The sequence below is a fragment of the Phaseolus vulgaris genome, chromosome 2 (genome assembly GCF_051622355.1).
Source record: "Phaseolus vulgaris cultivar YP4 chromosome 2, ASM5162235v1, whole genome shotgun sequence".
NCBI classification, from domain to species: Eukaryota; Viridiplantae; Streptophyta; class Magnoliopsida; order Fabales; family Fabaceae; genus Phaseolus; species Phaseolus vulgaris.
The window spans coordinates 28166563-28178427 of NC_143499.1; the positions used below are offsets into that span (position 1 = coordinate 28166563).

Sequence of the window (11865 nt, forward strand, 5' to 3'; positions counted from 1 at the left end):
CACCTGAGGCCACTGACAGTATTGCCATATCTACACGTAGTAAAATAAAATCACTGTTATTCAAAATATCCAAACTTAGAAACACAAAACTTAAAAGGGACAACGGAAATGGAAAGCTGAAGCAAAAATGAGGGGAAGAATTTAGAGAAAGGTGCGCATAAAAGGGCGGAGGTAAAGAAGAAAGGGGAATCAGCAATTGTCTGACTTCTCTACATCTGGTTAGAAGTTTAAAAGTTTAAAAAGGAAAGAAGGCCACCTCATTTAAAGGCTAGTCACAAGTTTTAATAATAACTTCCAATCATGTTCTATAAGTTACCTATCCTAATGCAGATTATTAGTCAATAATCAAACTTTAAAATTTCAAAGATCCTCATTAGCTAACCAACATTTACTTAAAACAAAGAATTGAAGGAGGGTTAATTTTAGAGCGATAGGCTTCTTCTTTTTTTCGCACAGAATGCCACAACAATAACGAAACAATGTGTTACTCAGGTCGTAACAACCTCTCTGAGCCTGCTCGATTACAATAATCCAAGAAATATTTAATGGTTGAAGCTTAACACGCAGATCCTTGTGACGTTGTAATGGGTTAGAATGAGGATCTATCGAACCACGAAGGATTGAAACACAAAGACAAGACAGCTTTTGACGTGTAACTTTACAATGTCCTCAAAGATTTATTCGCATGTTTTTCAAAATTCAGGGAAACGAGTTGCATAAAGTGAGACCAAATAAGAGAGGTAATGCAAAATATTCGTTTTTAATGAAAGCATGAATTTGTATATTAAACCATCTTCAATAATCAATCAATAGAATAGCAAAACAAAGACTAGGCCCATTATCATGGTATGGGGAAGGGCGATATTTGTAATAACGTGTATATCCACCCATATCTCTCACTAACTACTTCGTTAGTCTAAATATAAGGAAATTCATAGATTTAAAATATCTAAAACCAGATAAAAGGTTAGGGAAATGAAACGATTTAAATATTTGTTGAACACTGTATGAAACGGCAGAATCAAAGGTGAACCGAGAGAAACGATGCCAGCTATCAAAAAGTGAAGAATGTTTTGTGAATGAAATAGAAACAAAGTGATTCGGAACTTGTGAAAATAAAATAAAATAAAAAATTAAAGATGTTTGATTGATGAAAAATGAATAGCTACAATGGAGGAAAACAGTACTATGAAATCCCACGTCATTTCCACTATTCCATTCAACTGTTTCTACTTCTCCTACTTGCATGATACCAAACAGGATACAGCAATGAATAGCTGCAATATTCCATTCAGGCTTCATGGCAATAGTGATAGGCTTAAATATGTTCAGAAATCATTAGCTAATTTTTTTTAACATGGAAACCATAAAAATGTACCATATCTTCATGATATTGATTCAGACATCAAGAGTTCCTCATATCTTACAGCTATCATTAGCACAAAAACAACGATAAACATGAGAAAATACTGTAACTCGAGTGCTTTTATGTTGCCAACATGAATAAGTAACACTTGGATCAATTTATTCACTGATCCCGTCTGAACAATTCGATTTTGAACATGTAATATTAACATCTCTTCCTCTATTATGGAACAAAGTTGACTTAATAAAAAATACTAATGGTAGTGATTAGATTTTTATCTATTCAGCTAGCTAACCTGATCACAGAACTGTAGATAAAAAATTTAGTATTTTATCAGTCAATGAACCGAATCAGACACCGAACTAAGAGAGACCTGTACAGTAACCAGCTGAATTTGAACCTTCTGAAACAGATTCCAGATTAATTGAACGCTGACATCGGCAAGCAAGAGCAAAGGGAAAATGACAAAAATATGTATTTGACTGCAATCTTCAAGCTAAATCATTCCGTGTAGTAATTAGGCAGTCCCTCATCAGAGTAGATCAGTCGAATTTGTTTGACTGTGGTCTTGCAACTTGCTTCAGAAAGGGAACAACGCAGTTGGAGCCTCCATCCATGAAAATAGAGTCAATGGGATATAGCACATTAATGTACAATTTAAGTTTTAAGAAAAGACAAGCATTTTATTTGGATTTTGCATCTGCTTCTTACCGTTAATGTATAGCTTAATTCCGAATAAGTTCATGTGGTAAACAAATTAACTAGATAGTATCTGGGGCTAGAAACATTCGAGCTATAATTTACATTTCATATTATTATTACAATTAAAAAATCTTTAACTTAGGGGTAAGCGAACCATATTAACATCCAAAAAGTTAGAAATCAGTGAAGTGCTATGAACATCTTACACACAAAAATCTTAAATGCTTCAAGTAACTATCAACGACAACTCCAAAACAACACCCAAAATAAAGGCTTATTATCATTTTCACCATATTAAAAATTTCAAGCTACTAGCTATACATTATTGAAAATGAAGAATGATATTAAAAGCAATAATAAATTGCAGCTCAAGCCTCAAGAAAATCATGCAGTCCATCATAAAGCAATAAACACTAGCAAATATAAAATTTCTGTAGTTAGAATTGTACCTGCATCAGAAGAAAGTGTAATGAAAAAGATGCAGATTTCAACTACTTCCATGGCTGTGACAAAGTAACTACAGGAGTTGATGCTTCAAATCCTTTTTTTCCTTGTATAGCAGATTTCAGCACATTATATTGCTCAGTCACAGAATTGTACAGGGCTTTTGAGAAGACCTCCTTAGCCTACACAAAAAACCCACCTTGTATCATTCAAGTTAAAATAAAAGAATCTTCCAGATATTGAATTTCATGTGTCAAAGAACTTCCACGTTCAGATTGATACAACCAAAAAATAATAAGTGAACACGAGCAGGGAACCCAAGGATACAGAATACTGACTTTATTTACATATATCCTTTAGCCTTAGATTAGAATCATACGGTGCTCATCACACTACAAAAAACTACACTCAACCAGCAAATATTGTAGGTGTGCTATACATCCCAAGAATACATTGGCACAAATGAGTTCCAAAAGACGGGGTAGGAAGCCTATAGGTTCACATGACTTATTATACTATTTTGTAATTCCATATAACAACTTATACATTAACACCTCTCTCTATCACAACACCCATCACATCCCATACTTCTCTCTCTTTCTTTGTTGTAAAATTTGTCTTACAAATAGCACTTCTCAAAGCAAAATACCACTACATCGGCACTTAGTTACAAGTGGTTTATAAATCATTTCATGTTGTATCCCATTCTTAAGCAGTCAGTCACATCTTCTCAGTTTGAATATAAAAAATGACGAGTGAATTCCAAGAATAAAAGTGCCAGAATAAATGACAATAAATTTAGTTCAAGTACAGGTCATCAAACTCAACTTACCTTTTCAGGATTTTCACAAGTAGCAGTGGTTTCAGAAAAGCTTATCGCTGGAGCCACTGATATGCCAGCCCCATGAAAGCATATAATTCTTTTCTCCCCAATTTCTTTCTCAACCTACAAAATTACATGGTCGCATTAAAATTGAGATAAAATATCAGGACAGACTCTCAAAGACAAGAACACCATACCTTTAGTGGAGGGGGCATGATATCATGGCACAATATTGCCAAAGGATATACATGACCTGGTGGACCTGAATGTTCAACAAGTCTTCGCATATTATCTACCGAAGAAATATCAAAGGGTGCCTGAATATTAATATGCCAAAACATCAACAAAATGGTAATGTAAATATTATGGAGCTGGAAATTGTGCAATACTTTTATTTACAATGTATGACACTGATACATCTCAAGGTCAGCATTCTATATGACTGCATTCACAAAATAGGACATTGATATATATACCCTATACTTGTGACCCCTTTTATAAATAGCTCACAAGCACCAACAAAGTATTGGACCTTGGATACAGTCCTTCAAACTTACCTTCCAATGTTTAAATAATTTTTTCTTACATAGAATGAAGGACAAAGCACATGCAAACCAGCCCAAGGCTATAAGAACTTAAAATGTAAGTACAATTATAATATAGAACACACGTGCAAGAATATATGGCCTAAAAATCAATATTTGAGCGAACTCAATATTGAGCAAATCAGGATTTCATTTCTAGCCACCCCTCCAAAAAAAAAATCTATAGCCCAACAAGTGGAATAAGGTTTCACTGTTGAATCAAACACACTGGATCAGATAACATTTCATTCATTTCAGAAATAAAAAAATTCCCAAAGCAACCCTTGCAAATAATTTATTGTGCTTAAATAGAGTACTATATCTGACTCACATCCTGCTTGCTTCTAAACAAGATACATGCCTGCTTTTAAACAAGATAAAATCCTGCCTAACTTAATTCCTTTTAAAGAATATGTTCTATAGCATATTACAGAATAACCATAAAGAACAAGAGTTGCAGTACCCTTCTGGAAGGGTACAAGACTGTAGCACTAAATGCCAATACAAACTTTTCAATAATTACATATAAGAGAAGGAAATAAGGTAAAATAAATCAAACTTATCATACAAGTTAAAATCAAATTGTGCATTTCAATCTTTTCAGATGCTTGCCGATTAGTTCTTTTAAAGTTGAGATACATAAGTTAATTGTAATCTATAAGAGGAATTTGACATGTTTTAACTTCTATTTTCTTTTCCTCTAACTGTTTGTTATGAACTTTATCCAATTTGTCCTCTAGTCAATGTCAAAAACTATATTTGTAAAAGAAGTTTGACTAAACTAAAACTGTGCCACACTATTTATATTTTACTTTAACAAGAGGGTGAACTTACCGGCACCCATTCTCTGGTCTGGGCATCTGGGCGATCCCTACCACCACTAGGGGCAATCCAGACTAACTGTGATCCATTCCTGAACAAGAAGGCCAAGATGACGGACATTTGACCAATAAATAACCATTACATACAAAAGATACTATCTAAAGTAAACATGCCCACTGCTGTTACTTCCTCTTTCCTTTATGATCTCATTGCAGATTCTAGAAAACAGAACTCAATTTGATGCATTATGATCTGAACAAAGGGTACTGGGCATTGATTAATAAGCATGCACTCAAATTGACGCATTATGCTCTGCATAAAGTGTACCAGGGCACTGGATAATAATTAAGAAACCCTATTTACCATCTCTAATTATTCATAAGGAAAACAAGTATCAAAGAATTTGGTTTTCAAATTTCAATAACTAAATACTTTTATAATAAATATCTTCTATTTTTCTTCCCTTAATCAGTACGTTAAGGCCAATGGTTGGTCTTCCTAACTAAAAGCAGCCATTTAGCCATAAACTAAGGGATATATACCTTAAAAGCATAGCCATTTCCTTCAGAGCTCGTATGTTTGCAGTTCTTTTCATCTCAACAAGTGCCGGATCATCAAGCATGTGCTTTTTAGAGTAAACACAAATGAGATTCCTATTAAAACGAAAGTATAAGTAAAAAGTTTCAGAAGTCAACTTCTTTATAGAAGGAAGTATAACATCACAAAGCTTTAATTTGATAAACAAAGGTACAAAATGAACCTGCCAATACTGAATGGTTTGGACAGAGGATCAGTTATAACTCTATCTCCTGCAACATAGGTCTGAAGAACAAACAGCATAATTCAATTACTTCAAGGATCATAAATATGTATAGCCCATGCTTCAAAATAGCAAGACTATAAATATGCAAACTGTACCAGGTTTTCAGCAATATAGGGAAGTCGTGTTTCAAGAAGCAATGAAATGATGGCTGGATCAGCTTCAGTTTGGTGATTTGACATTAAGATGATGTTGTGTCCCTGCAGTAATTTTTTCATTCTTTCAACATTTTCCCCCACATCTATGAAAATGCTAACATAGGACATACATACACAAGAACCAACAAATCAGAATCAAGTCAGGCATGTAAAGTACAGACAATTCTTCTAGACCTTCTATATATCTGATACACAAGTAATAAGCAGTGTTTCCTAAAAAAATTATATAGATACAGCAGAAGCATTAGAAACATCAACTCAGTATCTAACTTATACCAGAATACCAGGACAATCTTATGATGATGCTATTGATTTTCTGGGATAATAGTAATGCAGATACGCAGTTACGAATAGTTCATGCTACAATAATGAAAAATAACCTAAAGAGCAATGGAAAATTGAAAAACAAACACATTATATGGGTCAATTCCCACAATCTCGGTCTAAGATTTAAACTAAAGACTTTTACACATCTAATAAACCTCAGACATAGATACCGAACTTTGGGTTAAGATAGAAGTAATAAAGGAGGAATACTAGGCTTTAGATTACTACCCTCACCCTATTGGTGAGATAAGGTTATTACAAATTCTACCAATACTTAACAGCAAATAATCGCTCAATATGAAGAAAGCGTATTAGAAATTGGTACCTGCTTGAGTTTCTCTTCCATTTCAATGAAAAGGGGCATGTTGCCAACATAAGCATTTCTGCAACAAAAATATCACCTTTAAGAATAGCTTTGAGGTGCAGGCAAAAGGAATAGACATTGTCCTGATACGAGCTTATTATGTATGGGCCTTTAAGTGCCATGAATATAAATGGGGTATACAGATTGCTACATCCAAGAATTACACTTCAGGAAGTGTTTTAGATGGCTATTAGTTGTATCCAGTTCTATGAAATTGAAATAGAGGTATTTCTGAAGTAATTGGCATGATTTCAAACCTTTAAATTAACATTTGCAAATAAGGGAATATTGAATTCATTTAGAATCAAGAGCTCTTCTCTAGATACAACCAGGAAGAATCAAGTTAACTACCAGATAAAACCAGAAATAAAATCATATGTTGTAGAAGAGTGTCACAGCTGAACAAGAGTAATTTTGCCTGTTCTGCATGCATCACCAATTCATAATAAATCTCCTTTTGAGGGCACATAGGAAACTGAGAAGGATACCCAGTAACAAGACACAAATTGCTGCAACAGCTATATCGCTCCAAGAGTTCAATCTTCAATTGTTCCCACATCTAACTGGTGTGTTCATCTATAAGTGATTTAAAAATATGTATGGTCGAGCCCTCCGTATAGAGTTGTGCCAGCTTCACCTTAATAATATCAAGATGAGTTCCCTGTACCTGGAAATAAATCTCTGCACACACTATCCACCCTGCGGTATCCTCACCTTCAAACAACGACAACTGCACCTTCTTCATGGCTTGAAGGAACTCATCAAGTGAACCATTGTTTGGATCAGGGTAGGCCCTTGTAGCTGCCACTATAATTTATCATTCCACTATTTCCTCACAATAACTCCATCAGTCTTGAGTTGCATAACCTGCAGAGCGTTTAGATCGGTGACTTCTATCTTCAGTGTTGTGACCTTAGCCTCCATTTTCTTCAATGACATTTGCCAACATTTCTGACCACTTGTCCGTTTGTATCCAATAGGTCAGACCAAATGTTAGGGATCCAAAAAAGAACAAAGAGAATAACAAGATAGATGAGATAATTCCAAGATGATTACTAAAAACAATCTCAGAAATACAGTAGGATTAACGATCCTACTGCCACAGAGCAAGCTTCTTCAAGGAAAAAAACATTCCTTCCTCCCAACAGATTTCTCCCCTCTACCTCTTATTTATGTCCCTTATATTCGGTACCCCTCTCACTCCTTCACCAATTATGTTACAACTTTTGCCACCTCAGAACTTCTCTTCACACCCTTTTTTCTCCTTTCACCCTCTGGACCTTGGGCTTATTATCAGTGTCTAAGCCCACAATCCTAGTCCTATCATAGGAGTATTAGTTTGTCTATTAACAGCCTATGCAGATTTTTTTAAAAGAATCTACGCTATAAAAAGTTGCAAAAATGAAGCAGAATTTTTTGAAGATTGGGAGAGATTAAAAACTTCAGTATTCTTGCTCAATATACTATAGTTTGACAGCTCAGACCATTAGACACAGCAAAACTGCAATTCCTCATTGTCCAAGCCTCACAGCATTTACAGGTGAATCCTAGGAAGATAACATCTTGAATATGTCTCCAAGACACCACAAACCATGGTCTTGTGTTCTGCTTACAAGCTTCACCAGGAAGCTTTATCAATCAGAATATTAACTTACATTTATTCACATGCATAACATTGTTCGCTCATTTTATTCTACAAAAATCACTTCAACATATTACGGGATTTCACTAAACACCAAGCAAAAATTCATAAAGATCAAAGGGCTAGCAACTATTGGAAGGTGTATACTCCAGCATTCATACAGGATATGCCTTAATCACATGTACATTGTATTTGTAATTCGTACACGATTAGAAGAAACATACAAAATCATCACAACTGCATTGCTATTGTTCTTGATACCATTGGCTTCAACACCATGTGTTAAACACATCGAGACTTCAAAGTTCCAATAGGGCGTGTAAATACACATTGCATGTTAACTTCCCCTCCCCTCCTCCAGAAAAAAACATAATCCCTTCGGTTATGGACACTCCGTCATATACCTTTAAAATTTCCTAACACATTTTTCACAAATTCTTCGGAACCTAGCTTATTGTAGACATAAACTTGCTAAAATACAAATGCCTAATTCAAGGATATCATTCTTACACATTAAATTTTCATAATCATGTGCATAGGTGATCAACAATAAAATACATAGATAAAAAAATTTGACTGCTACTAAACAGTAGAAAGAGAAACTATTGCTAGTAAACTCACTTGAAATCAACCAAAGGACGGATGTAATTCTGACCAAACACGTAGTAGTCAAAAGGCTCTCTCTTTGCCTTGTGGTGTGGTTGAAAAACAAAAGGATCCTGTTAAAGATCATTCATGTTCTGAGAATGACAATTAATAACATGAAACAAAAGCAAACTAACTCTGCAGCATGAGTCAAAAAGCCATGACAAATTCCTAGATAAAATATCCCCATTGTGGAAATAATTAACAAAGTATTTTCTAGAATTCGATCTTACCGTCACATCCAAAAATACGCGATCTAATAAAGCAATCATATTTGACAGTACAATTTCATTTGCCTTGGGATCTCCACTTTGGATAACCTGAAATGCATTGCACACAAAATGAAATGTATCTAAGTTATTTGACTCTTTCAAATAACAAAATGATAAAAAGAGAATTAGTATATAACTAAAGCTAACTAACCCGTTATGAGATTCTAAACTATACTCACTCTAAGGCTAGGAAGATACAGGTAACAATTAAAACACAAAAAAGACATATTTATTTGTCAAAGCATAAACACGGGTGCAAGATCTCAAATAACAAGATTGCTTGTGTTTTGAATAACCATGATTTGTTATTGGAATTGATAATCAAGTAATCAACATTTTACCAACAACATATTAAACCATTATTAACACAGCAACAGAAAGAGTACCAAACACCAAAAATTATAGTAAACTGTGTCAATGCATGAATCAAAGAAACAAGGATAGATGATAGACAACAATATGCTTGAAGGACATGATTTGTGAAGTTCAGTTTAATTGTGAATTATGAGTGAACTAATATCTGTTCCCACATCACAGATATTAGGAAAAGTTCATATGACAGTACAGGATGCACGTGAATATAAACATGACTTACTGCCTTTTTATAGTTATTGTACACTTCTTCCATTCCTGCAGCAACATTAGCAGGCAGAGATCCAGCTTCTACTTCTTTCTTGATTCCAGCAAAAACGTCTGCAAAATAAGCAGTGAATATGGTATGAAGGAAAACCAATTTTTAGGATTAGAAAAAAAAAAACAGAAATTAATTAAAATGATTTCATTCAGGGCTTGCCAGAGCATCTTAATCCCAAATTTCCTGTGAAATAACGGAGACGGTCAAACTTGATAGATTGTTACGAACAAGAAGTTGCAGCTCAACACAATTCAGAAAAAAAAAATGATAAAACATGCGAAACACAATATTTGTTACTTCTTATTCGAGGCAGAGTAACTTTGTCTTTAGAAAAGAAACAGTCAGGTAAACACACCCTTGCTATTTAACACTGACTGATCATATAACTTTCATTCTCTCCTTTCTCAAATCACCACAGCAATAGGACAAGACTCAAAACACCAGCCGCTAATGAAAAACTAAAATAAAATAAAGAAACAATAAAATAATCGAATCGTTCGCATGCTCATCACCTAACCGAAAAGTCCATTAGAAGAAGAAAAAAACAGAGAGAATAAATTACTCACGCCACCAAATTAACGGTATTTATTTCCAACAACCAAAACACAAACCTCAATCAGTGCCTAAAAACAGAAAAAAGATAAAATAAAATAATAATAAAACCTCACACACAATCACCGTGTCCTCAGTTAAGCCTCCAAACTTCCTAGCCGCGCTTTCTCTATTCAATTCAATTTTGAACTCAATATTTAAACAAGTAAATAAAAACACAAATCGAGCGAAGCCTCCGTGAGCAAACTCCACGAGGAAAATAAACAAACGCAAAAAAAACATCGAAGAAGTTGACGATAAACATATAGAGAAGAAGCGGAGTGTGAAGATAGGAAGAAAAAGGAAAGAGGAGAGGTGAGTGAACCTTGTTCGCTCTGAGCGTTGAGGAAGGTGCGGGAAGAGACGGAAGCGGACATGTTAGGGGGAGAATGTTTGGCGGAAGCGAGGCAGTTATCTTTAGGAGTGACGGAGGAGCAGGAAGGCGAGGGCGCGGTAGAAGATCGCAGAGAGATGGAGGAAGAGGAGGAGGAGGAGGTTGAAGAGAGAAGCGTAACCCTAGGAGTTGTAGACGTAGGGAAGAATGTGGTTGGCGGCGTGGAAAGGAGTAACATAGTTTTGTTGGAAAGGCGGAGGAAGGGAGGGATGGCGTGTGCCACATAGTAAGCTGAAGAACCGGTCATGCTCATTCTTCAAAGATCAAACCCGAAAGAGAAGCTGAAAAAGAGAGAGAAAGAGAGATAGGATCCGTTCGTATGTGGTGAGTCCGAGGGATTGGCGGGCACACGTGCTTTTCGTCTCCCTGGGACCCACGTGCCACTGTGTGATCAGAAGACACGTGGACCGCCTCCAACGAATCCTATACTTGGACGGATAAAACTCAACTCTCCCTTCTCTCTCTAAATCTTTTCATTATTAATAACTATAATTTTTTATTTTCGCTTTCTTGAGTTTATCATTCTTCCATTGAATTCCAACTTTGATTTTTTCTCCACTTTGTTTAGTTTAATAAATTTGTATATTGACATAATCAAAAATCATATGTAATATTTTTAAAGTATTTGTCATAAATGTTATAGACTAGATACGATCTCTTAAATAATTTATTCGTGTTGGACATAATATTAATAAAACATATATTAAATTTAAATTAAATTTTTAAAAGTTTTAATTCGATTTTAAAACAATTTTAAAATAAAAAAAATATGTTTAAACATTTAAATTTATTATATAAAATTTTAATATAATTATAAAAATAAATTAATTATAAAAAATATTTTTATACTAAAATAACCTAAAATATAATTATATAATATATAAATTTATGTTTTTTTTTCTTTTATTTTTATATTTTTATAGAGTATACATATTTTATATTTTTGTGTCTGGATTTATGTTTATCCTATATGTATCATAAATGTGTGTAGATTTTTAATTATATTACGTTGAGAAATGCTAACAACACGTGAAGCTCTAATCTTACCAAACATAAAAAAAACTCCTAATTGGAAAAGGAAATTCAACTAACTTGGTCTTGTAGCTATATTAAATACATACAGGAGCAGTTGTATCATAAATAAGAAAAGTCTAAATTTCTTTTTATAAATTTAAAATACATCTCTTCGATAATTATTACTTTGGGATTGAGATGTGATTGTGGGGATAATATATGGCTAACTCTTGAGATGAATTATTGTCCCTTAGTTTTTAGTT

General features: G+C 34.2%; 1 protein-coding gene across 4 annotated transcripts; it reads right to left on the reverse strand.

The window, feature by feature from the left end:
• Positions 1-1484: 1484 nt before the first annotated feature.
• On the reverse strand, positions 1485-11078 carry ATS1 (phospholipid/glycerol acyltransferase family protein). 4 transcript variants are annotated; one of them, XM_068612879.2, is made up of 13 exons: positions 10520-11078; positions 9565-9662; positions 8931-9017; positions 8674-8771; positions 6372-6429; positions 5660-5761; positions 5502-5563; positions 5284-5394; positions 4754-4832; positions 3533-3652; positions 3345-3458; positions 2518-2694; positions 1485-1973 (listed from the first exon to the last, which is right to left on the reverse strand). In XM_068612879.2, exons 1-12 carry the CDS (start codon positions 10839-10841, stop codon positions 2560-2562), a joined length of 1386 nt encoding a protein of 461 aa, XP_068468980.2. In that variant the 5' UTR covers positions 10842-11078; the 3' UTR covers positions 1485-1973; positions 2518-2559. The 4 variants fall into 4 exon arrangements, with proteins under 4 accessions (XP_068468980.2, XP_090154621.1, XP_090154620.1 ...); XM_090298495.1 differs by having other exon boundaries at positions 6372-7368; positions 10520-10839; XM_090298494.1 differs by lacking the exon at positions 10520-11078 and adding an exon at positions 9763-9983.
• Positions 11079-11865: the final 787 nt, after the last annotated feature.

Excerpts from the sequence above, each read along its gene's own strand:
- ATS1 (XM_068612879.2), bottom strand. The coding sequence starts at position 10,841 with ATGAGCATGACCGGTTCTTCAGCTTACTATGTGGCACACGCCATCCCT. Across the intron at positions 9,663-10,519 it reads CAACGCTCAGAGCGAACAAG|ACGTTTTTGCTGGAATCAAG; the intron begins GTTCACTCACCT and ends CTTATTTTGCAG. Across the intron at positions 6,430-8,673 it reads CGTCCTTTGGTTGATTTCAA|AAATGCTTATGTTGGCAACA; the intron begins GTGAGTTTACTA and ends TTTTTGTTGCAG.